The 26663-nt window shown below is 47.4% G+C and overlaps 3 protein-coding genes and 1 non-coding gene across 6 annotated transcripts; 3 read left to right on the plus strand and 1 right to left on the minus strand.

Moving 5' to 3' along the window:
* The first annotated feature begins 593 nt into the window (after positions 1-593).
* On the plus strand, positions 594-700 carry LOC129510017 (U6 spliceosomal RNA). The gene has a single exon (XR_008664474.1). It is a non-coding gene; the product is annotated as a U6 spliceosomal RNA (small nuclear RNA).
* Positions 701-9272: 8572 nt separating this feature from the next.
* ARL10 (ADP ribosylation factor like GTPase 10) lies at positions 9273-23744 on the plus strand. 3 transcript variants are annotated; one of them, XR_008664413.1, is made up of 6 exons: positions 9273-9538; positions 10203-10404; positions 13784-13959; positions 15695-15951; positions 22335-22451; positions 23527-23744. XR_008664413.1 is itself a non-coding variant. In XM_055325697.1 (4 exons), the coding sequence occupies exons 1-4, from the start codon at positions 9356-9358 to the stop codon at positions 15866-15868; spliced, it is 735 nt and encodes a 244-aa protein (XP_055181672.1). In that variant the 5' UTR covers positions 9273-9355; the 3' UTR covers positions 15869-17804. The 3 variants fall into 3 exon arrangements, 1 of the variants encoding a protein (XP_055181672.1); XR_008664412.1 differs by having other exon boundaries at positions 22335-23744; XM_055325697.1 differs by lacking the exons at positions 22335-22451; positions 23527-23744 and having other exon boundaries at positions 15695-17804.
* Positions 20992-25600, minus strand: NOP16 (NOP16 nucleolar protein). The gene is made up of 5 exons (XM_055325700.1): positions 25338-25600; positions 25137-25245; positions 23756-23825; positions 21948-22054; positions 20992-21422 (listed from the first exon to the last, which is right to left on the minus strand). Exons 1-5 carry the CDS (start codon positions 25442-25444, stop codon positions 21279-21281), a joined length of 537 nt encoding a protein of 178 aa, XP_055181675.1. The 5' UTR covers positions 25445-25600; the 3' UTR covers positions 20992-21278.
* A 68-nt stretch (positions 25601-25668) lies between these two features.
* On the plus strand, positions 25669-26646 carry HIGD2A (HIG1 hypoxia inducible domain family member 2A). The gene is made up of 2 exons (XM_055325701.1): positions 25669-25878; positions 26229-26646. The coding sequence occupies exons 1-2, from the start codon at positions 25725-25727 to the stop codon at positions 26393-26395; spliced, it is 321 nt and encodes a 106-aa protein (XP_055181676.1). The 5' UTR covers positions 25669-25724; the 3' UTR covers positions 26396-26646.
* Positions 26647-26663: the final 17 nt, after the last annotated feature.

Here is a 26663-nt window from a genome sequence, read left to right on the forward strand (position 1 = left end):
AGCAAGTGGGGCATTTTAGCACTTCTGGGGTTTAGACTCAGAGCTCTATCTGGAAGCCTGCCCCAGATATATCATCACGGATGAGGTATTTCCATTGCCCACTCAGCTGCAGAGAAAACTAACACTCTCAAGGGGACCTTGGCAAAAATACCTCAGCCAGGAAATGGCAGAGTTGAAATTCAAGCCCAGGGCTGAATGCCCTGCTGATAGTTTGGCCGCTGGCTGTCCTTGGCCTCAGCTACCCCACTTTTAATACCCCTGGGGCAAGAGGGTTGATGGCTCGTTCCCACTGAGGAAAACAAAACAAAACAAAACAAGAAGTAACATCTCCCTCTAGTGGTGAGGGGGAAAGATTTCACTGAAGAGATTAATTAAAAGATCAGTTGGGCCAACTGTCAGGCTGTCCTTAGAGACCAACTTCTCCAGCCTGATATTATACAGGTGGCGCAACTAAGGTACATCGAAGAGAAGGAACCAGGCCAATGTCACACCATTAGTCTGGGGCAGTTAATTAAATAGAAAATGTGTTCTTGTGTTTTACTTAATGTCAGGCATGATGCTCAGAGCTTGGCGACACCAAGCTGGGTGAGGATGTGCTCACTTTAGCTGCACATATACTAAAATTGGAATGATATAGAGAAGATTAGTGTGACCCCTGAGTGAGAGATACGCTGGGAAGGAGGACACAGTCCCTGCCTGTTATGGGCTGAATTGTGTCCTCCCAAAAGTCCCAAAACCCAGTGACTCAGAACAGAACAGTATTTGGAGATAAAGTCTTTAAAGGATAATTAAATTAAAATAAGACTGGTGTCGGGATCCCTGGGTGGCGCAGCGGTTTGGCGCCTGTCTTTGGCCCAGGGCGCGATCCTGGAGACCCCGGATCGAATCCCACGTCGGGCTCCCGGTGCATGGAGCCTGCTTCTCCCTCTGCCTGTGTCTCTGCCTCTCTCTCTCTCTCTCTCTGTGACTATCATAAATAAATAAAAAAAAAATTTAAAAAAAAATAAAAAATAAAAAATAAGACTGGTGTCCTTATAAGTAGAGGAAGAACCCCCAGGGTTGCACACACATAGAGGAAAGGCCATGTAAGGACCCAGTGAGAAGGCAATTAACTGTAAGTCTAAGAGGGAGGGCTCAGAAGAAACCAAACCTGCCACCATCTTCATCTTAGACTTCCAGCCTCCAAAACTGTGAAAAAATAAATTTCCGTTGTTTACACCACCCAGTCTATGGCGGTTTTTATGGCAACACTAGCAAACTAACATGAGGAAACAATGAATAAATGGTTATGAATAACTACAAATCAAATGTCATGAAGCAATAGCACCAGGTGCTATGTAATAGAAGGGCTGACTCTGGAAGGTCAGGGGAGGTTGCCCAGAGACATACAAGTTGTAGAGCCAGATAAATAGGTAGAGGGTGCTCCAAGTAGGGCAACAGGGTAAGGGCAATAACTCAAAGGTAGGAGAAAGCCTGTGTCTAAAGAACTGAGAGCGCAGCCCGGGTGGCTCAGCGGTTTAGCGCTGCCTTGGGCCCAGGGCGCGATCCTGGAGTCCCACGTTGGGCTCCCTGCATGGAGCCTGCTTCTCCCTCTGCCTCTCTCTATATATCTCTCTCATGAATAAATAAATAAATCTTAAAAAAAAAAAAAAGAACTGAGAGAAAGTACAGCAGGGGGGTGGGGGAGCCCCCACCCCCAATACAGTTGGGCTTCATAGGCCAAGGTACAGAGTGTGGTCTTTTCCCTGAAAGCTAAGAGAGGAAGTGGCCATCTCAAAGTAAATGTAGTGTACAACAACTCTAATGTCAGCCTTTGGTGAGGAGGAAAGGGACAGTTAGAAAGGTTAGTTGCAATGTGCCCTGGTGTGATTTTTGTTAGGCTAGAATCACTTATCTGGATGGTAGAAATTAGCACATTTAAATGCAGTTGGGAAAGAATCAAGCAGAGAGGGAGGTGTGGAAGATGTGAGTGAGGGGTTTAGAGCCCAGGAAGGGGCCCGAGGGATTTGGTAAACTACTTAGGGCCTATGAGCTTTTCAGGGACTTACCAAAGAAAATCTCTGAGTGCTAAAAGTAAAATCATTGCCTCCAAAATTTTTTTTAAACCATGAATAATCAATATTAATGTTTAATTAAGTTCCTGAACAATAGATTATTCTGTCAATTTTCTTTTATGACAGTGTTTAGTGTTCATAAAAATGGCATTTACATTTGAAAACAATTTGGGGGGCAGCCCTGGTGCCTCAGCGGTTTAGTGCCGCCTTCAGCCCAGGGCCTGATCCTGGAGACCCAGGACTGAGTCCCACGTCAGGCTCCCTGCATGGAGCCTGCTTCTCCCTCTGCCTGCGTCTCTGCCTCTCTCTCTCTGTCTCTCATGAAAAAATAAATAAAATCTTTTTTTAAAAGTGTAGACTACTCTCTCCTAGCCAGCAAATGCCAATGCATAATTTACTTAATTTATTTCCTGAGCCTTCGGTAAGCCCCCTATGCTTGAATTAATGCCTCTCCTCATACGTGCTCTTTTTCTCGTATCATTGCATTATCACAGTGTCCTGTATTGGAACTGCCTTTTGATTTGCTTATACTCTTTAGCAACATTTATTCAGACCCTGTGATGTACTGGGCAGTATGCTTAGCATTCTACATGCATTATCTCATTTTACTTTTACTATATCTCAATTAGATAGGTTCTTTGATAACATCTGGCTTACATATGAGGAAATTGGGACTTGGAGAAGTTGCTCAAGCCAGACAGTTAATAAGTGGTGGAGGTAGGCTTTGAACCTGGGCAGTCAACCAGATACTTCTAATATCCTATCTAGGAGCATGTTCTTGTTAGGAACCTTCTGACATATTTGATACTAAAATGCCATGATGTCTGCAACTAATTCTCAAAGATTTTGTGTGTATCTGTGCATTTATGTGTGTATCTGAATATACACAGAGAAAGAGATAAATAGATAAACCAATAAGGCAAAATGTTAACAGTTTGTGAATCTAGATGAAGGATTTACAAGCATTCACTAAGCTATACTTTAAACTTTTGTCTATAGGTTTGAAATTTTTTGAAAGAAAAAAATTGGGAAAAATCCAAATGTAAATTGCTTTAGTCAGAACTCACTAGGTTAAATGGAGAGAAACTCAACTCTACCAGTTTAGCTCACACAATCCTTCTTGAATACCTGAAACCAGAGGCTCAAATTTTCTCAACCTTCAGGTTATCTTTATTCTCTCTATGTTTATAGGGAACATGAATGCTGATAGCGCTCCAGCTTTATTTCCACCAAGAAAAGTATGGCTATTTCTCTTTTTTATAATATTTTATTTATTTATTTAGTTAGTTAGTTAGTTATTGGATATATACATAGAGAGAGAGAGAACAAGCAGAGGAGTGGCAGAGGGAGAGGAAGAAGCAGGCAGCCTGCTGAGTAGGGAACCTGATGCAGGATTCAACCTCAATACCCTGGGAACGTGACCTGAACCCCCCGGATCATGACCTGAGCCAAAAGCAGACACTTAACCAACTGAGCCACCTGGGTGTCCCAGAGTATGGCTATTTCTCTAATCCAATTTAAAAGTCTCAAACACTTGCCCTGGCTTAGGTCAGTGCTCCCTCCCACTGCAATCAATCATCTGTGGTCAGGAGCATGTTACATTAGAAAATGTTAGCTTTGGGGGACCTGGATGGCTCAGTCTGTTAATCGTCTGCCTTTGGCTCAGGTCAGGATCCTGGAATCCTGGGATCAAGCCCCATATTAGGCTCCTTGCTAAGCAGGGAGCCTGCTCTTCCCCCTCCCTCTGCTGCTTGCCCAGCTTGTGCGTTCTCTCTCTCTCAAATAAATAAATAAATAAATAAAAATCTGAAAAAAAGAAAAGAAAATGTTAGCTTCCCTAGGAATCTTGTGATAGGGATAGAAGAAACATTCCCACAGGAAAAGGGGGAGGTGACAGAAAGCACATAGTAGGTGCAATCAGTAACTGCTCAACCAGGATTGATGAATACTGAAAGGAGGGGAATTATGCTAGGTGCTGGAGGTACAGCAATGACACAGTCCCTGCCCTCATGGACCTTCTAACAGAGGAGACAGGCAATAAACTGATACTCATCCAAATTACTAATTGAACAAATGGAGAAAGGATATGAACAATCACAGAAGAATAAAACTGAATGGTGAATATATAAAACACATACAAAGTTGCTCATTCTCACTCCAAATAGGAAAAATACCAATAAACAAAGAGATATAAGTTCATTTCTGTCAGATTTACAAAAGTTTTAAATTTGATAATACTATATGTTGGCAAGGTTATGGGGAAATAGAGACTGAATATGTTTTCATATTATGGATTATAAATTAGGATAACCATTTTGGAGAGCAAATTGGCAATATTGACTTTGAGAATGCACAAAAAGAACAGTTCAGCAATTCTATTCCTCAGGATACTTTAGAAAAGTTTTCACAAAGGTGCTCAAGGGGATGCCTCTAACACACATCACTGTGAGCGCAAAAATCGCATCACTGTGATAGCAAAAATGGGATCAACCCAACCATTTCAACAACAGAAGGAAAAAAATAGTGATATATTCACACAAGGAAATACTACACAACATTTGTAATGAATGAACTAGATCTCTATGTATCAACATGGTTGATCTCAAAAACATCATGTTGGATTAAAAAAGATAACAATAGTACATTACCTTTTTTTTTAAGATTTTATTTCTTTATTTTGAGGGAGAGAGCACAGGTGCACATGTGCTTGGGTGAGCTGGGTGAGGGGCAGACAGAGAGGGAGAGAATCCCAAGTGGACTCCACAGTGAGCAAGGAGTCCCACATGGGGCCAATCCCATGACCCTGAGATCATGACCTGAACCAAAATCAAGAGTCAAATGCTCAATTGACTAAGCCACCAGGCATCCCCATAGAGGCCACTTTTAGGCAACAGGCTTGAGCAATGGGAACTTGAAAAGGCAAGAGGGCCAAAGTGACCACAGAGCTGATGCAAACAGGCTCATCAAGCGACCCACCTTGAATTAGCCATAGGACCTAGCTGACCAATTACAACCAGGCACAGTTCCAAAGATTACCAAAAAAGGGAAAATTCCATACAGTCCCTTACTTCCTCACTCTACCCTATAACAATAGCCCCTTTCAACCACCTCATAGCAGACAGTCTCTCCTTTGCTGTCCTGCCTGCTGCTCCCTTGCAGTGTATCAATAAACTTTTATCTCTTTTGTCCTGCCTCAGGTGTATCCTTTCACTGCCCATGCCAGTCCCCATCTGATCAGGAGGTGCCACACTACCATTTATGTAAATTATTAAACAAAAAAAAAGTTTTGATATGTATGTAATGAAAGTATAAAAACATAAATGGGAATGATACACATCAACTTGAGGATAATGGTTATCTCTGGAGATAGGAATAGCACCTTAGGGATCCCTGGGTGCCTCAGCGGTTTAGCGCCTGCCTTCCGCCCAGGGCATGATCCTGGAGACCCAGGATCGAGTCCCACATCAGGCTCCTTGCATGGAGCCTGCTTCTCCATCTGTCTCTGACTCTCTCTTTCTCTCTCTCTCATGAATGAATAAATAAAATCTTTAAAAAAAAAAGGAATAGCACCTTAGTTATACTTCAAATTTTTTTTAATAAAAAGGAACATGGCAAAATGCTAATTCTTCAAGTTTTGGTCAATACTTGGATATCTGAACAGGTTTATTTTACATATTTAATAATTTTTAAATTTAAAAGCATTAAGAACCGATTAATTAAAATGATGTAGAACTCAAGAGCTTGTCTATATCTGTGAAAATGAAATATCCTAAAATCCAACTGAGGACACATGTGAGGGACTTCGAAGCCAATCCCTTGAGCTTCCCTTCTTGTTCGGAAGAAAAGTTTGATTGAATGAGTGTACCTAGATTCCAGGATCTGTACAGGGAGATCCAAAATATTGAAAGCATAGTTTTCAAGACACACAGATCTGGTTCAAATCATAGCTGCTTCATTTATTCACTATATGATCTTAGAGAAACCACTTCCTCTCTCAAGTTTATTTTCTCTTTTATGAGATGGAGATAAGCTGACCAGATGGCAGACAACACAAACCAGCCACAGATTGAGAGATATCTGAGAGTCAGAGGGAAGCTGGCAGATGGGAGAGGCCAGCCCTATGGCCATCAGAAATGGGCTGGCTTGAATACAGACAGTGGCAACCCAGAGCAGAAGAAGACAGAGCTCCAAGAAGGGAATCAGGCCCTGTCGGTTTTCAGACAAATGTACCCTTTCTTTTTCCCCACCTTGCCCTGGGCAGACCTTGTCCACTCCTATCACCATTATTATCATAAGCTGAGAAGGTGCTGGCTGGGTGGGGGGAGTCAGTAACAAATTACAGTGCAGTGAAGTGGCCTGCACCTCAGCAGCCTCTCTTCCACCACTCCTCTTCCCTCTCCCCGTACCCTAAGTGCTAAGTTATAGCAACTGGGAGGCAGGGAGCGGGTGATGGCAACTTCTAGTAAGAATCTTACCTGGGTCCAGGAAGGTACAAAAAGGTTCTCCAGAGATACAGTTGTCTGCACAGAACAGTACCAACTTGAGGTGTAGACTGTGTAGACACCAGAGAGTCTCCTTCCTAACTTACCAGGAATAGTTCAAGCTACACTTGGGCTATGCCACCTCCCCCAGGCACTAGCCCTGGCCCCAAGGAAAGAGGAGCTCACAGGAGCAGATAAGCGATGCCTGAGAGGCACACACCCAACAAGAGAAAAGACAACATTCAAGACTACCTTATCCAGGCACACCAGAGTTAATGGACTTGGCAGGACAACAAATGAAAATAAGCATTTTGAATATTATTCTAAAAAAGAAAAGAGGATTTTGGAAATATGAAGGGAGAAATAGGAAATCGTAAAGAACCAACTACAGGACCAGATATGAAAAATGTAGACAAGGGATGCGATTGGGTGGTTCAGCGATTGAGCGTCTGCCTTTGGCTCAGGGCATGATCCTGTAATCCTGGGATCCAGCTCCACACTGGGCTCCCTGCATGGAGCCTGCATCTCCTTCTGCCTGTGTCTCTGCCTTTCTCTCTGTGCCTCTCATGAATAAATAAATAAAATCTTTTTTTTAAAGAAAAATGTAGATGAAATAAAGCCTTCAAAGGCTGTGGTGAATAGCAGAGTAGATATAGCCAAGGACCAAATATGCAAGTATGAAGATTAGGTTTAGAAAATTTCCTAAAAGGTATGACAAAGGTATAAATAACTGAAAAGTAGAAGGTTAAGCCAGTGTAGTCTGAGCTGGCTACTTCTGGATAGTATGGTGCATGATATAACCAGTGGACCCCTTGGTCTGGAAGCTACTCCTGCACCTCTCATTGTAAAGTGGGTCCCCTCATTGGATGCTATCTTGTTTGCAGCTGCATCCTGTAGATCCAGCTTGATCCAAGTCATTATCCTTGGACTAATTATTCATGCCAAGTGTCATATAAACATGGCAGGTTTCCAGTTAATTTAGTCATTAGGAAAACAATTCCCAGGAGATGAAGACAAACAAATGTTTGCATAGCAGTACACTTTACACCAGAACAAAGCCTGATATATAGTAGATGATCATTAAATGTCAGTTCCCTGCTGCCCTTCTTGCTCCATCATCAGAGACACATAGTATTTATCCTAATAGAGATGGGAAACCACTGAAGAATTTTAAGCTGAAAAATGACGTTGCCAGCTTTTCTTTTGTAAAGACTGCTGTGCAGCAATATGGAAGTTATACTGTGTAAGTTTGCAGTGGTTATCTTTAGAATTTAATCTTTAATTGAAGAATATCCAGATGGGGTTATGACTGAAGAGGAACTAACATCATCCAGAGATGGATATATTGACTGATAGGACTTTGTCTTCTCTTTTCTCAGAAGGTAAAGAGTGACTCTTTTTACGATGGTTATTGCATCATGGTGGAAGCACAAAGGTAAAAGAGGATATAAAAGTAAAACTGGATGCAGAGGGGTGGACTGTGCCAGTCATATGCCAGTTTAGTTTACTCATGGCTCCATCCCTCACCCTTCACATGGTCTGCTTTGTATGGGGGCCAACCCCTGAGAATTCCATTTCCAAAGTTTCCTCCCCAAATGGTCCAGTTAGTTTCAGTCAATGGCAGCCAATGCCAGGCAAGAGACTGAAAAGGTTTGGATAGAGAGGCGGGTGAAGATCAAGAAAAGAATGTGTCAAGGAAGCCAAGAGAGGAGCATGTACAATTGATTCAATTCTCCAAATATTTCTTAAGTGTGAACTCTGGGCCTCAGTCTTACACTGAGCACATCAGACCCTAAGATGGCAAAGGCCTGGTCAACATCCTCAAGTAGAATGACAGAAAGATAGTTTCAGGCAGACACTGTGACCACACAGGATGACTGAACTCCAGCTGAGAGACAAGAGGATGATCACCCACTGTGTGTCAGGAGGCAGGAAAGGTAAGGCAAGACCTAATTGGACCTTGAGAAGCCTTTAGTTCTCAAGGGATTAAGTGCTCTCTTTTGAAATGACATAAAACTTACGTGAATGCCAAGAACAAATCCCATAAAAAATTTTTTTCTTTTCTTTTTTTTTTTTAATTTTCTGACTGCAAAGCTCTGGATAAACTCATTGGTGCTAATTTTCTCTTTGGGAACCTTGCGTTCCTGTCCCGCCAAGGAGGTGATCCCCCAAGGGATGAGGGGGCATCCTGACCAGGTTTTGAACGGCATCTCTGCTAAGTCTTCATTTAACAATGTGAAATGGTACAAGGAGGTCAAGCAAAATGAGAACTAAGATGTTAACAACCAATGTAACAAGGAAGCATCTGTCAGAGACCCAGATGAGAGCAGTTTCCATGGGTGGGTTGGGTGAAGAATAGGAAACACACATTATCCAGAAGGGCTGCAATGAAAAGGAGAGAGAGGTAGTGACAAGTAAGGGAGGACTGCTTCCTGAAACAAGAGAGATCTGACTTTCCCTTCTAAAAAGCACTGTTTTACGAAGTGAACAAGAACATCGGTCAGCTGACCACTGGACATACAGAAGTGCTCGGGGGGTGTCAGTTTTATCACCATCTCCCGTCCTGCCCAGGCACAGCCCCTAGCTCCGCAGCCGAACCTAGCAGCCGGAGCGGGAAGCCCCCGTGCTCCAGTGGGCGGCCCAGTGCCGCCGCCCGGCCGCGGGCCGCCTGTCGCGACAGCAGCGGTGCATTGTGGGGCTTGTAGTGCGGGGCCGGCGGCGGGTGGGTGGGCGCGGACGCCGCAGTCGCAGCGGGGCCATTTTTCGCGGGCCCGCGGGTTCGGCCTGTGCAGCCCGCACCCGTGGCCCTCCCCCGGCCCAATGGCTCCGCGGCCGCTGAGCCCCTTGGTGCTGGCGCTGGGCGGCGCCGCGGCCGTGCTGGGCTCAGTACTCTTCATCCTCTGGAAGGCCTACTTCGGGCGCGGACGGGAGCGGCGCTGGGACCGGGGCGAGGCCTGGTGGGGCGCGGAGCCCGCCCGCCTCCCTGAGTGGGACGAGTGGGACGTGAGTGCCGGGCCGGGGTCTGGGCCTCCGCACGTGCAGCCGGGGGTGTGGCGCCCCGCGAGGGCAGAAGCGCCAGGATCGGGGACTTGGCGCCGCAGCCCGCAGGCCCCTTGCGAAAGGGCGCGCGGCTGGCAGCGGGGCATCCGTGAGTCCCAGAACCGGGGGTTGGGTGGGCCTTTCAGGGGGTGTGAGGCACCGCCCTGCGCGGCCGCGAGCCTTGGGCTTCATCGCGAGCGGCCGAGCTCGCAGGGCGCGGTCCCGAAGCGGTGTCGAGCCCGCGCCCGGGCCAGCCCGCGCTCTCCCGGCGCCTGCGCAGTGCGCGCCCCCGCGCCTCGGGCCTGCCGGGAGAGGCCGCCGCCCCCTTCTCTGGCCCCAGGGCTGGTTTCCTCCGTGGTTCCCGCGACCCTGGACGTGGGGATTGTCAGGCCGAGGAGGCTGAGGCATCGCGAATGAAAGGAATTTCTCCGAGGTCACTCAGGAAAGCCAGAAGAACCGGGTTTGGGATTCAGGACTCCAAAGGCAGCACCGGTCTCACTGCACCAGACCTTGCTTGCCTGCCGGTTGACGGGTGGAGGACGGGGAGGGGCGCTTTGGTGTCTTCGATCTTCCCTAGGGAAGAGTTCGGAGGGAGGGTGCCGGCCGCAACCTGACCTGTGCCCTGCAGCCTGAAGACGAGGAGGAGGAAGAGCCGGCGCTGGAGGAGCTGGAGCAGCGCGAGGTGCTGGTGCTGGGGCTGGATGGCTCGGGGAAGAGCACGTTCCTGCGCGTGCTGTCCGGAAAGCCGCCGCTGGAAGGCCACATCCCCACCTGGGGCTTCAACTCTGCGCGGCTGCCCACCAAAGACTTCGAGGTGGACCTGCTAGAGAGTGAGCAGACCCCCACACACACATACCTTCTCCCCGTCACCTCAGTTGGACCCAAGCCGGGGATTTTTGCCTGGGGGTGGCTCCAGCACGTATATCTAAGCAGGACACGACCCTGTATGACATTCTTCCCCTGCCTCTCTGGGCACAGGATACAGTTCAAGCTCTGTATTTTGGCATGATGGGCCATTCATGATCAGGTAGTTCCAACTTGGTCACTGACTGTCCCTCACCCCAACTGAAGCTCCTATGCCTAACACTGAGATGCCAAAAGCCACAGTTTCCTGTATGCCAAGCACTTGACAGGCACTTAATAAAATTCTCCCAACAACTCCCAAAAAACTGGAAACAGTTGTTACCCTTGTTACATACATGAGGAAAGGGAAGCCCAGCAAGTTAAATAATTTATCCTGGCTCACCTAGCTTGTCAGTCTGCTAATGCAGACTCTCTGGCTATAGGCTCTCAGTTTTAAGCACCATGACACATTGCTTGTTTCTGAAGGGTACTTGCTGTTTTCTTTTTTTTCTTTTTTTTTTTTTTTTGTCCTGTGCTTGCACTGTTCCCTCAGTCTGGAAAGCCCTTTTTCTTTTTTTTAAAGATTGTATTTATTTATTCATGAGACACACAGAGACAGAGGCAGAGGGAGAAGCAGGCTCCCTGATGCCAGGACCCTTGGATTATGACCTGAGCCAAAGGCAGATGCTCAACCACTGAGCCACCCTGGTGTTCCTGGAAAGCCCTTTTTCCCCTGATAAACTGCTACATTTCCTTCAAGATTTAGGTGAGGGGCACATGGGTGGCTCAGCCGGTAGAGCATCAACTTGGTCTCAGGGTCATGAGTTCAAGCCCCACATTGGGTGTGGAGCCTACTGAAAAAAATAATGACTCTTTAAAAAAAAATTTAGGTCATAAAAAAAAATTTAGGTCAAACAATATTCCTGTGAAGCCTTCTCTGACTCCCAGGTTAGTCTAATGGCTCTTCCTCTGAGCTGATATTTGCCTCTTACCAGCCTATGTCCCTGACTAGGCAAGCACTTGGGACACAGATGAGTCTGATCCAGCTCTGGCCCCTGGGGCCCTGCTTCAAGCAGGTAACTGGAAGAGCTTGTTGAGTGAGTGATCAGAGAGGGTCTGGGCAGCCCCTGTCTTCAGTGTTAGTCTTCTTGGGATTCCAGGAGAGATTGGGTCTCTTGACAGCAGTACTTGAGAGGACAGCAGTACTTAGTGACCTATGTCCCAACCACAGACTTGGTGGGAGAGCTAAGTGGACTTCCTGCCAGCCAAAGGGCTCAGACCATAAAGACTGGGTGAGTTTAGTTAAGTGCTAGGTGGTGGGATCAGATTCTGAGGGTCTGGCTACATCTTTCCTTCCTGATTGTGGCAAATATTGATATTCACCTGGAATCTGGCCCAGGTGAATATCCCATTGGGATATCCCTTTCTTGTGCCAGGGACACAGAAGGGTCAAGTGGGATTCTGCACTTGACACCCACTCTGGCAGACAGTACCCCACAATCCCCAGCCTTGGGAGAAAAGTTTGGTGTTTTTATATTACCCAAGAATCTGACTGGTTGCAATCCAGGTTCTATAAGGTCACTCCTGGGTTCAAACCCAGATTTCCCATTCAAGTCCTGGAACTTTCCCTTCCCACAACAACTCACTTGGTAATGGTCTACAGTGCCTGGACTGGAGCCCAGCCAAGAATGAGCCCTTTGTGGATCTTTCATGACTGCCCCCCACTCCACCCCCACCCTTGCCCCACCACTTCCTATATCCTATCCATTTTATTAGCTAGTTCTTTCAGCTTTATTTTCCAATAGATTCTACATCTGTCTACTCCCTACTTCCGCCACTGAGTGCTTGGTCTGAGCCACCATCATCTCAGTACTATAACAGCCTCTTTGCTGGTCTGCCTGCTTTCACTTCTGTCCCCAGTGTCAGCCAGCAGTATCTTTCAGAAACCCATGTCACTCTTGTGTAAAACCTGCAAGGGTATCCCTCACAGCCTCACTGTAGCCTGACAGCCCCTGTGTGGTCAAGCCCTGAGCAACCTTTTTGGCTGTGGCGTCTTCCTCTCTTGCGCGCTGCCTTGGCCACCCTGGTAGCTTTCTGCAGATCTCTCAAACACATTGAGCTTGCTCTTCCCTCTGCTTACAGTGCTTTCCTCTGCATCTTCCCTTAGCTGGTGCCTTCTCATTATCTCAGACTCAGCTCACATGCTGCCTCCTCAGGGAGACCTTCCCAGACCACCCAATCCAAAGCCACCCCCAGCCATTTTCATTTTTCTCTTATTTCCTTCCTCTCTGAAATGTGCTTATGTGCTATTGCTGTGTCTATCTTGGTTACAGAGTGAGCTCCTTGAGAGCAGGGCCCTGTCTGCCTTGCTCACCTCTGTATCCCCAGCACCCAGATCAGTGCTTGGCACCTAGTAAGCACTCAGTAAATACTTGTTGAGTGCCTGCTATGTGCCAGGCATTGTGCTGAGGGCTTTGGGGGGATCCAGATGTAAATAGCTGTCTCAAAGGGCTTAGAGTCCAGTGTCAGAAGTATATCCAAAAACACTAGGATGTAGCATGGTTAATAGAGGCCGTGCAGAGGGGCAGAGAGGAACAAGAAAGCAACCCAAGTTGGCAGCACCACAGGGGTGGCCATGGGGTGGCAAGACTGGTGGCAAGACTGAGCATGCTGTTTGTGAAGAAAGAAAATGGGGTGACCAAACTGAACAAGAGACATTGAATGGAGAATGGCTGTGCACAGGCTGGGCAGGGAGTCCTGGCTTTGACAACACCGTCACTGTCCTGGGAGAAAGCTAGGAAGCTTTTTTTTTCTGCTTTGGCAGGAAGCAGCCCAGGAAAAAGAACCAGAGTACAATTTTTTTTTTATTTTCTTTTTAATTTTTTAAAAAGATTTTATTTTTATTTTTTCATGAGAGACAGAGAGAGAGAGAGACATAGGCTCCATGCCAGGAGCCCTAGCATGGGCTCCTGGAGATTTGAGACTTGATCCCATGACTCCATGATCACGGCCCAGGCAGACGCTTAACCACTGAGCCCCCCAGGCATTCCCAGAGAGTACAATTTAATGAGTACCTTGTATGCTAATCTATGAAAGGTGCATTGTGTATGGTATCTTTTGGTTTTGCTGGAACCTGTTAGTAGGTAGGTTTACTGAGGAGGAAAATGCTGCTGCTTGAAGGTAGTGACTTGCCCAGGGAGCCCAGCTACCAGAGCCAGAGATAACCTGGATTGGCTCCAGAGCCTGTGTGGTCTCCCTTGCCCTGGGCTGATGGAGCCTTGAGAAGCTGGAAGTGGGCTGGTACTGGGGCTGTATACAGAGAGCCAGGGCCCAGGGAGGCTCAGCTGGCCCCTGGCCTCTCCTCAGTCGGTGGCAGCCAGAACCTGCGCTTCTACTGGAAGGAGTTTGTGAATGAAGTAGACGTGTTGGTGTTCATGGTGGACTCGGCTGATCGGCTGCGGCTGCCCTGGGCCCGGCAGGAACTGCACAAGCTGCTGGACAAGGACCCTGACCTGCCTGTCGTCGTGGTGGCCAACAAGCAGGTGAGGGCCATAGGCTGCTGGCTTCGGCCAGTGGGGCTGGATCCGCTGATCCCTAGACAGGGACAGGGAGCACAGGAGTGCGACTGAGGCCCAGGCCTGAGACCTGGAGCACTTGGCGGAGATACTGTCCCTTGCTCTTCTACCTGTGCTTTTCTCTCATCCCTGATCTCTTCCTCTGTCTGCCTTCCTCTTTGCTCTGTCATCCATCATCCTGGGGAAATGAGAAAAATAATGATTAAGCATCCACCATATGTCAAGTATGGTTTTGAATGACATTTCATATTATGCTTCTAATTGAACCTACCAGGCATGGGATACTATTCCCATTTTACAGATTGGGAATCTTAAGCTCAGAGAGGTTTTATAATCTCCGGAAGGTTGTACACCTTGAAAATAGTGGAACTGGGATGTCTGACTCCAAAACTTGTGCCTTTTCCACTCTTGCCACATCCTTCTGATCTTCTAAATCAGAGAGCTAAAGCTGGGAAGTGATAAGAAGCTAAGCAGATTGAAATAACTATAGTAAATAACATTTATTATAAGTGTGCTTATAGTGCACCAGGCTAAGCACCTGACAATCATTAACTCACTTAAATCCTACAATCCCCATGATAGGCCTCATATTATCCCTCAGTGCCCAAAATTAAAACTGGTAGGTGGCAAAGTCAGGACTTGAACTCAGCTATTCCTCTAAGATCCTGCTCTTAACCACGCTATACCCCTGGGCCTTTAGCTCAACAACTCTCAGCATAGACCTAAGACACCATTCTCAATACATACTAGGTAAAACCTTGTCACAGGAGAGAGTTCACTGTTATTTTTCCCCATGGCCTTGCACATGTCCCTGAGAGCTGTGGCACTTGTTTCTAACCTGGCTTGGAAAGAAGCTATACATCTTTTGACCCCAGTTTCCCCTGCCTATCAGAAAATCTTTGACAGTCATTTATAAATACGTGACCATATGTCCTGGTCTGCCTGGGATGGTCCCCGCTTATGCCTGTTGTTCTGGTATAATTATTAATAGTGCTCACTTTAAGTCTTAGAAGTACCCTGGTTTGAATGATTATATCGCCATTCTAATTATAAACTATAATGTATAGCAGTCTTGAATCTACAGGAGATAACACCTAAGGTTCTGGCATCACATGAATTGCTCCAAGAATTCTTTTAATTTGGGGTCAGGGTTGAAATTAAAATGTACCCTCATCAGCCATGCTCTATATGTAGTGGCCTCTTTTTTGCCTTAGTATCTAGGAGTCTGGGGGAGGTGAAGCTCTTGTCTGGAAATGACCCTACTATAAGATCTCCTCACTACTGAGTTTATTTAGGAAACTGAGCTAGGATTCTGTAAGGGTTCCAGGCTTGGTCATCAGACCAACCTGAGTTTAAAACCTGGCTTTGCCACTTTGTCCTTAGCTAAATGACTTCACCTCCCTAAGCCAGTTTCCTCATCAGTCAAGTGTAGATTATGAGAATAAATCCAAGTGCCTCTCACAATGCCTGGCTTATAGGAAGTGCTGTTTCTTACAATGGCTGATGGTGGTATGAAAAGAAGGTTGGTACAGAGTCAGAGATGACGAAGAGAATTTAGACCAAGGGGCCCAGAGGCCACTTCTGGGAACTTAGACCCCAGTGTTCCCCAGGGTAGCCAAAGAACAGTTCTTTTCATAGATGACAGTGTGGATGCTGGGAAATTGTCAGCTGTGTTCCAACTGGCTTCTCCATCTCATCCCAGGACCTGAGTGAGGCCATGAGTATGGTGGAACTGCAACAGGAGCTGGGCCTGCAGGCTATCGATTCCCAGCGAGAGGTTTTCCTCTTGGCAGCCAGCATCGCCCCTGCAGGACCCGGCTTTGAAGACCCCGGCACCGTGCATATCTGGAGACTGCTCTTGGAGCTTCTCTCCTAGGCTGGCCCCCACCTGCTCACCACTCAACCCTGGAGACCCCAGTTCTGCTGCTCCTACTTCTCTATTACCAGCTTGGGCCTGAGGTGGGAGCCATGTGGCAGCACTTCTCTCTTCCCACCCTCCAGAGCAGGGCCTGGGCAAGGTCAAGAACCACACAGAAGCCTTCCCGGTGAGGTGGCCATGAGGCTGAAGTTTGGGAAGGTCAGGGAGGCAGACAGCAGAAGAGCTTAGTGTCTGGCTCACTCCAGGCTGAAAGTGGATCCAACTTTCACCACTGAAGGCACCCTCCTTCTCTGATGAGTATATTAAGGTGCTCCCCAGGCTCAGTTCTCCCCTCTGTAGTTTTGGTGATTGAGTATAGTGTCAGAAGTACACTGCCAGTAACTTCATGCCCCTCTCATACCAGCAGGTTCTGGGCAGTACACAATGAGCCTTGGCTCCAAGCCTGACCAGCTGGCTCAAGGCCTTGTGCTATCTTTGCCTCTCTGGCCCTGGGGCCCTCATTGTTTTGTTTGTTTGTTTGTTTTTTGGTTTTTAAGACTTTATTTATTCATGAGAGACAGAGAGGCAGAGACACAGGCAGAGAGGGAGAAGCAGGCTCCATGTAGGGAGCCTGATGTGGGACTCGATCCCAGGAACCCGGGATCACGTGGGGCCCTCATTCTTAAAGAGGTGGTCTCCATAGTTTTTTCTAACTTAGAGATACATTTTTCAGCCATGAAGGTAAGAAGTGCTAGGATGAACCTGAAGAACCTAGCAGGTTCTGCAACCTCCCTGCTTCTGCAAGCCAAGGCCTGCCTGCCAGACTATAGTATCAAGTGGTATTCACCCCTAATCAGAAAAACAAAAGGTTTCCCCGCCCACTCATGCCCAATCTGGAGACAGAAGCTGCTGCTCTTGCCCTAACTGTGCCAATGTCCACGTTTACAGAAGTCTGGGGAAGGAGCCTGTGGCCCAGGGGAGAAGACTGTCAACTGGAGCTGGGTGTTGGCATCAGAACTGTATTTTAATTATTTATTTATTTATACGAGAAACAGACCAAAGTTTTAGGTTCTGTTTCTAGGTGCTGTTATCAAAACCCCAGATAATGGTCATGAAAATTTGTTTTTGAGGAAATAGCTGGAATTTTGAGACGTGATAACCTTTACATGTAAGTGGGCACAAAGCTTTAGCTTTCCCACTGTAATCGGTCTCATACTTTACGTTGATCCACATGAACTGTATCTCCACCACTTGACCTAGTGTGTCAAAAGGACACAGCCCCCTTCCATGTAGATGGTGACTCCAGGAGAGGACATTTCAAGCATGTAAATCCAGGTAAAAAGAAATGGGAATTAGATCAGCCGACGGTACCTGAGGCTTTGGTACCTGGACCTGCTGACTCCCTCCCCACCTAAAAGTTGGACAGAATTTCTGTTCTCTGCAGTGCACACACCATGATTCTGTTTCTGGTGATCAGCCAGTTTGTCTATATACTGACATTTCTCGCAAAGGAAGGAGGACTTTGTCTGCCAGGGACCACTGAGTAATCAATAGCCACAAATGGACTTTTTTTAAAGAGGAGATATCCAACTCAGTTTGTTTTTTGAGACAAAAGATTATGTGCCTTCATTTCATTTGACATTTGACGTTGACTCAGTGTGCTTCAGTTCCATGCTGTGGCCTACATGAGAGGAGGCACAGGGAGGGAAAGTAGTGTGGGAAGCTACCAAAGTCCAGCAGTGGGACTGCTGTTGAGAGTGGCCTGCTGTGCTCTTGGGCTGTGGTATATCAACATAATCATTGTTCTTTGAAATTCTGATTAACTTTCTGCAGAAGAAAGAAGAGATTTCTCTGCTTTTATTTTAAATATTTAAGAAATGACTTAACTTTTAGAGTAGCCTTTGAAACTTTGCCAGCAACTTTTCATTTTGACATTAAAAGACTGTGGAACTTCTTTGTGCTATAAGCTCCACCTTGTTTTCCAGTGCTTGACATTTACCTCTGGAACCAGCATTGTTGTAGGAGACCCCCCCCTTTTTTTTAAAGATTTATTTATTCATGAGACACAGAGAAAGAGGGAGAGAGGCAGAGACACAGGCAGAGGGAGAAGCAGGCTCTGTGCTGGGAGCCCGACCTGGGATTCGATCCCCGGTCTGCAGGATCATGCCCTGGGCTGAAGGCGGCGCTAAACTGCTGAGCCACTGGGGCTGCCCAGGGGACCCTTTTCTAATTAAGATCTGCCTTTGGTCTAATAAGTATCATAATGTAATTTTCAAAGTCCCCAGTGAGAGTGAACTTGAATAGTTTAACTCTATCTACTTGAGCAACCTTTGAAGACCACTCCCAGAATGGAAAGGTCCCAGTGGTACACCAGAAGATACATACCACTGAGGAGGGCTAAAGGTCCAGAGTACCGCCGCTCTGATACTTGTGCAGAATATACATGTTCTCTTGGCCTGGGAGTGTGCCCCACTGCATTTGTGGCTCACAGCTGTGCCCCTCTAGTGGGACTGCTGGCCTGGCCTCTGGGCAGAGTGCCCAGCAGTGCTCATCTGCTGGTTTCTGCCAGGACTAGACTGGACAAAGTGGTGGAAGAGGCCGCTCTTGTGAACACCCATGTGCCTGGCCTGTGGTGCTCTTACCCAGTTGCTCCTGAATGTGACCTTTGATTCAAAAGCCCAGATCAGCTGCTCCTGGGAACCAGCCATTGTTCATCTCAAACTTTCTGAGCTAGCCTGGGTGACACTATTCCCCACCACTGCCCCAACACCATAGCTCCCAACCTACCTGAGCGTGGGATAGGGGTCAAATGTTGGCCCCTCCTATTCTAATGAAGGCAACTGGAAGGAAGGCTCTGGACATGAGAGCACAGGTAGGCATTCCACATCAAAGGCAAGCTTCTGCTTGCCTCCTGAACTAATGTCTGATCATTCACCCTGGCACTGATGGCTTCTGATATTAAGAATCACTTAATGCAATGTGGCTTCTGATTGTCCATTTTCTCACCTGCTGCCAACCCTCTGAGGAGCCCAAAGCTTGGTTGAGTGGATGGTCTAAGCAAGAAGGCTCCCAAGACCACCTTGACTGGCTGCTTATCCCAAGGAGTCTCCTCTGGTACCTCTAGGTGCCCAGAACTGCTGCCTGTAAGCCTGCACAGATTGGTGTCCAGCAGTAAGGATGGGAGTGGGGTGGTGAAATCAGTTCATCACAGAGAGGTGATGAAAATCTGAGTTTTGCCTGTCTGCCTAAATGAAACACTAGATTCTGCAAAAAATATTTCCACTTGTCTTTGGAAAATATTTTATTCTTTTGCTTGTTTAATAGCAGCTGGCAGCACTTTGGAACTAGCTGCTGAAACTCACCTGTAATATTCATCCTTGTGCACCTGCCCATGCCTCAGACCTGGAATAGCCTAAGGAGTTTCCTGTAATGTTTGTTGGCTCACATCCTCAGTCCTTCCTAGTAGCTATGAAAAGAACCACCAACTTCTCATGTGCTGCCTCTGCGAGGTGGGCCCATGAGGTGCATAGGGAGAAGTCCCAGCAAAGAGCTGGATGTAAAGAGGCCTTGCTATCCCAGCCCAAGCCCTGTGAACCCACAGCCCATGGTTGCCAAGGACAAACTGCATAAAGGAGAGCCAGTGGCTACTTGAGGCACAAAATCGATGCCCCAAACTCAAATATTGTTTTTTTTTAATTTTTATTTATTTATGATAGTCACAGAGACAGAGAGGCGCAGAGACATAGGCAGAGGGAGAAGCAGGCTCCATGCACCGGGAGCCCAATGTGGGATTCGATCCTGGGTCTCCAGGATCGCGCCCTGGGCCAAAGGTAGGCGCCAAACCGCTGCGCCACCCAGGGATCCCCTCAAATATTGTTTTATTTGAATTCTGATTTTGAGTATTACAGTTCCAGTGAGGGGCAGGTAAGGAGGATGGTCGTAGGATACTTCCAGTGACACAATCATTTGTCAACAGCAAATCCCAGTGCCCTAGCCCTTCAGTGCACCTGGAAGTGAGGTGGTAAGGAACATGGGTTTTGGCCTAACTCCAAATCTTTTGGGAGGTATCCAAATCTGGCTGCCCCATCCCTGGGAGCCAGAAGTTAGGATGGAGCATTCCCCCAACAGCTGCCTTGGGCTCAGCTCTGGATTCCCAAGGAAGGTGCCTGCACTCAAGCCCAGTCTGGTAGGGGACATCAAGCAGATGAAAAGGCAGTTATGACTGGTATGTATTGCTAAGCAAATCTGGGGTGTAGGGACAACAGGATGGGTGACAGAAGTAGGAAAGACTTCCTAAAATTGGCACCTGAATTGGGTAAAGAAACAAGTGGACAGCTTTAAAGGCCAGAATTCGGAATGCTGTGTAAGAGGTGTTCTGAGGTTGAATAAAAGCCCTCACAAACAGGGAATCTGGCTGGCTCAGTCCGTAGAGCATATAACTCTTTATCTCAGGGTCATGAATTCAAGCCCCACATTGGGCGTGGAGCCTACTTATTTAAAGAATGAAACAAAAAACACACTCAGCTGCAGATTAGATTCCAAAAGCTGTGTGCACTGCTCACAAGGGTTAGTCACTGTTAGGAGCTAAGCCAGCTACGTCCCATAGGAGGGGTTTCTGGGACCCTGTCAGTTTCCAGCCTGCCCTGACAGTATGGGACTGAAAAGGAGGATAGCAAGTGAAAGCCCAGGCTTAGCTGTTAGACCAACCTGACTTCAAACCTCACATTGACCTATCAAGCCTCAGTCTCCTTACCTGTAAAATAAAGCCACAGACCTTAACAAGGTTTTATGTGAAATGACCTATGTAAAAACACCCAATTCTTTTCAAGAGCAGGAAGAACCAGATTAGAGGGGGAAACATTAAAAATGAGAGAGATTTGGTATTGTAATAGTTGAAGATATAGTGTTGGGGAGATAGACCTTGCCCAAGCACTCCAGGGTTAGCAGTAGGCTTCTGTAGAAGGGTGAATGCTGTGACGGAAACCAAGGCAGAACAATGGAATCAAAACAGGACAAGAGGAGGGAGGCCACACCTAAGAGGGTGTGGGAACGCAGCACTTTATGTTAGATGGGCTCTCTACTCTGAGTTGATTTTCACAGGGGCAGTCCTGGCACTTGGCCATGAGGGGAACACATAACCATCAGAAAAATAAAATAGCCTTGTTTTATTATGTACAGACTGTATGTAAACCACCCACTGAAAACAGTAGGTTCTGGCTTTTTTCGGGGCCCTCAGAAGCCTCTTGGAGGCAGTTCCTTCCCCAGAGAAGGGAATGTGAGTGTGTCTATTTGCATATGTGTATAACCTTTTGATTCCATGGGATTTGACCAGCCTCATCTAGCCACATGCCCCTTCTTGCCTTAAACCCTGGCTTCCAGCTTCTCTGGTCCAGGAGGAGACCTCAGCCCCAGGGTAGGTATCAGCGAATCACTCAACCTCCATCTTATTCTTCTGCAAAGATTCAGTGAAGGTTTGCCACTCCGCTGGGTAAAAACGCCTATAGACGTTGATCTTATTCCGAATCTGTTTTGGGGTATCTTGATAGTAATTCTTCTCATCCCGGGCCATAGCCTAAGAAGGGAGAAGGGTCACTTGAGGAGGGGCTGGACAGGCAAAGGTTCGATCCTACTACTGCCTGAGTTGGGCAGGTTCCTCACCTCAGAAACCCTGGTGTATGTGGGGAAAAGGGTGTAAATGCCCTTCAGAACCAGGCAGGAGTTGGGGTCAGATGAGTAGTTAATGTCCATCCGTGGCCAGCTGATCCCACTTAGGCACCAGAATCCAGTGTAGCCAGATCTTCCAATTTTTAAGAGGTCAAAAACATGAGCTTAAATAACTCCCATAATTAAAATGGCACCTCATTCAAGTTCTTTAAAAATACCATGCAAACAAAACATCTCTGTGAGTAGAATATGAATCACAGGGCAGTCAGTCTATCCCGGCTATAATCATCTGTCAGTGAGATAAATTTCCTATAGTCTCTCTTTCGTTCATTTCCACTCAGTCTCAGGCAAGAGACAAACAGATCAGACCCCATATGGTCCAGGATGCCTTCCCAACAGATCCAAGTTTTTGGATCTGGCCCAAACCACTCACCTTGTAGTCCTCCCCGTGATTCTCCACCATGTAGCGCACATAGTCAATAAGGTCACGAGACAGTGTGTTTCCTTTCTTTTCTGGGAGGCTGGCTTCTGCCTCTAGGTCTAGGGTGAAAGAAACCAGGACACAGAAAATGAGGTTTTGCCTCCTGCACTTTTTGAGTTGTCCAGTCATCCTTTCACCCCCCATCCTAAACCACGGCCATCAGATGGACTTTGCCTCTCCATCCCCAAATTCAGTGCCCTTCAGCTGCTGCGATCCCAGGCTCTGCCTATGACATAATCATCTATCAGTATGGCAACTACCTAAAGGCAAGTTACTTCTCTTTGGGTCTCAGCTGGGTAAAGGGCAGGCACCAAAATAATAATCTCTACTTACTACCAGGTCCTAGGGAAAGAGATGAAGATACACTGCCTACCACAGGTTGGGACTCTTCCATCTCTAAAATTCGTGGAGAATTTCTTTTCTTAAAGTGTTACAACAACAACAAGAAACGGAAAGGTATGTATGAGAACTAATGCTGCAAGAACCCGGGCCTGCGGCTGGGCCCAGGTGCCTCACTGCTCCACATGAGGGCAAAAGCCAAGCTGTGGAACTAATTGTGGCTTCACTTTTAAAATAGCCAGGGGACACCTGGGTGGCTCAGTCAGTTAGACATCTGACACTTGGTTTTGGCTCAGGTCACGGTATCATGGGTTGTGACCTCGAGCCCTGGTTCGGAATGGGTGCCAAGCATAGAGTCTGCTTGTCCCTCTTCCTCTGCTCTCCCCTCACTCTCAGTCTCTCCCTCGCTTGAGCACTTTCCTTGTCTCTCTGGAATACATACATAAAATCTTTAAATTAATTAATTTAATTAAATAGCAAAGCGAATGCTCCCCATATCTCAACTAGGAGAAAAATTGCTCATGGAAACAAGGTGGTTAAATGTTATCTAGAGGTTAAGTGCAAAACCCCTTATAGTCAAAAATTATCTTTGACTTGGTTACCAGCAAAATGGGAGATTTTGTTTAATGGGTAGAGTTTCAGTTTTGAAGATGAGAAAGTTCTGGGGATCTGCTGCATGACAACATAAACATACTTAACACTACTGAGCTATACAATTAAAAATGATTAAGATGATAAACTTAATGTGATTTTTTTTGCCATAATTTAAAAAAATCCTTTAAAGAATGAGAAGTAAAACTTTTAAAATCTGTAAGTACACCTGATTTTATTTATGCAATCCTATGTAGTAATTCTTATGAGAATCACTGATAGTCTAACAATAGGAACTCCAGGTATTCTCTTATCAAATGTCTGGCAATTTAAAACCCTTTTACTTTCAGGAGAACGGCTAAACATCTTGGACAGGTAAAGGAAGGATGGATGGAGAATTTCAGAGTATTCCTGCTTCCCTGCAGAATTTATTCTGCTCTGTTTTAACATTGTCACTCTAGCATTAATGTACATGACATTGATTTGCCACTGAAAAGATTAAATGAGATGGTGGAATCTCTGTAAAAATCCATTCATCCTTAAATTCATGACAAGCTGAACACATGCCTAAGACTTACTGGTTTCTTTTCTATCGTCTCAGGCACCTGGCTGTATCCTCCCTGAACATCTGTGACCTCCTTCACATGCTAGAATTTAGTAAGTAGACTGAAAATGTCCCAGAGACACAGTCTCAACTTTATGAGCCCCGAACCAGCTCCCTTCTTCCCTCTGAACCTCGGTTCTTCCATCTGTAGAATGAAGACATCTGAAGGCCCTTCTAGCCTTGACGGTGGAGAATGGTGACCTAAAGGAATGTGGCCAGCACCCACCATTGAGCACATAGGGCTTCCGCACAAGCTCCTTAGGCCTCTCCTCTATGTCCACCTCCATGGCCTTCACCTGCAGGGAAGAGAGCCTGTGAGACCAGTAGACAAAGGAAGGATCCTGGATGAGGGAAAATTCTAGAGCCTCCTGCCCATCCCAACACAACTGCATTACCTGTAAGAATCCCTACACAAATTCAGGCAGGAACAGATGACAGAGAGAACCAGTGCTCCAGAGGCTTTATGGTTTCCAAAAGGAACTCAAGGAAGCAATTCATCTTTCTATGCCTATCTATAAAATGGGCATAATATTCCTTGCCTACTTCACGTCATGTTTGCTAATCAAGTGAAACAATGGCCATGAAAGCTTTTTATAATTTACAACGAGGAGATATCAGATATCTTCTCTATGAAGAGGAGCAACCTGACAGAGCTTGGTTACAGCATCACATCTGAGGAAATAGTAGTGCCATTTTCCTCTGGCATGAAGGGATAAAAAAGAAAAAGCTTGTCTATAAGCAATGCGACAAGGGTGCCTGGGTGGCTCAGTTGATTTAAGCGTCTGCCTTTGGCTCAGGTCATGATGTCAGGGTACTGGGACAGAACCCTGCATCGGGCTCCCTGCCTCAGCCAGGGAGTCTGCTTCTCCCTCTGTCCCGCTTCCCTGCTCAATGCTTGCTCTCTCTCTCTCTCAAATAAATACAATCTTTAAAAATAAATAACCAATCAGCAAGTCCATTTATTAGGTTAACTACTGAGCACTAGTCACATCCTAAGCACCACTGGACAAAACACGAAGTGCTTGCCCTTAAGGAGACTATGTTGACAAAAAGGGGCACAGACACTAAGCAAATATTGAGGGGCACTCAAATATTTACAAGTGCTATGAATTAAGAGAGGGAAAAAAATTGAGTAAAAATGGGTGCTATTTTTGAAAGTGTGGTGCAGAGAAAGACTTATTTGGGAGAAACTAAGGAAGCCTCAGACCAAGAATAACTAGATGACTGGGGGAAGGTGTAAGGAAGAGTAGGTAAAAATCCCAAACTCTGGGGAGTTCTTTATTAGGAAAGTTAAGGGCAGAAAAAGATAAAGTCTGGGCAATACCATTGAGAGGCCAAAGAACCCAAACAGGTTAATTTCGAAGAGGAAAAAAACGAGTGAAGAAGATACGGGGGGACCTCCAACCCAGGTCCAATGTGCGCTGGGGACTATGAGGGTGGTTGGTAAAGAGCCCTTCAACCGCGGTCAGTGCAGGCTGCCCGAGTTGGCTGTGGGAAGGTCGCAAACCCAGAAAAGCGTGAGGGTGACAATGGACAGGAGAAGTTCTGAAAGCCAGCTAAACAGGTGGGAAACAGGGTCTAGGGCCGGGACCGTGCCGTATCAGTACCTTTCTCTTTCGGAGGGGCACCGCCTTGTTGGGGTCCATAGCCAACCCCATTTCGGCCAGGTTCTGCCGCACGGATTTAGCGTGGTCCCAGGCATGTCGGATGTGGGAACTACAAGCAAAGAGACAGAGAGATCGGGGAACCGTCACCTCGCCGGCCGTCCCAGTCGAGGTTCCCCGCCTCCTAAAGCCGGGTCCCCTCACCACTCGATCCGTGGCGCTGCTTTCCGTCGAGCATTCCGGTTCAGACGCTTCCGGTTAACATTGTAACCGAATTTTTGTCTCCTGGTCTTCCCCTTGGCCTTGGGCATTGCAATGACCACGGAACCAGCAACTGCGACCAGGCGTCTCCCCCTCGCAGCACCTCGCGTGGCAGACTACTTCCGGCGGATGCGCGCGAGGGCATGGCACGCTGTTTTCGGAAATGTAGTCCTCCCTGCCGCGATCTCGGGCTGATGACCACGACTCCCAGAATGCAATGAGCGGTTGGCGCCTGCGCACAAGCTCAGCGAAGTCCTTTTCCCCTTTCCTTGACCTCGCCAGGAGGCGGAGCTTAACGTCGGTGTTTCTCCCAAAGCTGTGGCCCGGGACATGGCGGCTCCGGGCCCTGTGACTCCGGGGGCACCCTTTGAACCATCACAGCCCCCAGTCATTGAGGGCTTTAGCCCCAGTATCTACAGCACTCCAGAAAGCTTCAAGGAAAAATTCCTTCGGAAGACCCGCGAGAACCCAATGGTGCCCATAGGTAAGCAGGCGTTGTAGGAACTGTAGACGGAAAGTGATGTCTGAGGGAATTAATTAGGAGAGGACCGGGAAAGCCAAGGGGGGCAGGAGGGCGAGCTGACCGGAGATGTGGCGAAGGGGCCAGGCGGTGAGACGTGAACCTGATGGGAGCGGGAGCAGGGCGGGACTGGGGGGCCGAGATGAGACGGGCCGTGTAAGTGGGCGCATCCTACCTCGACCGGACCCTCGCAGTCGGACCCACCCCTCTTCCCTCGGCTGTCCTCCAGAGCTCTGATCCTGAGCAAGAGGCCTGAAGCGGGGAGGGGCCTCCGGGGCCGGAACGTGCAGCTCCCCACTTTGTCCCCTCCTCAGGCTGCCTGGGCACGGCGGCCGCCCTAACCTACGGCCTCTACTGCTTCCACCGGGGTCAGAGCCACCGCTCGCAGCTTATGATGCGCACCCGGATCGCTGCCCAGGGCTTCACGGTCGCAGCCATCTTGCTGGGTCTGGCTGCATCTGCGATGAAGTCTCGATCCTGAGTCCGAGACCACCTGGCCTTGAAAGTCACGCAGAGATCACCCCCAGCCCCAAGAGCAACCACCGGTCCTGCCACCTGACTTATTCCCTGGTCTCCCCTGACAAGCCCCTGTTTCAGCGGGGGAGGAAGTGGCCAATTCTGTAACTGACAGGTTTTTCCAGGAATCTCAGATTCGGTTGAGTTTGGGTGTCGCATAGTATATTTGTGCCCCCACTTTCTCCACTTCCTACTTAATAAACTGATCCACCTGTAGTTCGTGAATTCATTCT

The sequence above is a fragment of the Nyctereutes procyonoides genome, unplaced genomic scaffold (assembly GCF_905146905.1).
Source record: "Nyctereutes procyonoides isolate TBG_1078 unplaced genomic scaffold, NYPRO_anot_genome, whole genome shotgun sequence".
Taxonomy (NCBI): Eukaryota; Metazoa; Chordata; class Mammalia; order Carnivora; family Canidae; genus Nyctereutes; species Nyctereutes procyonoides.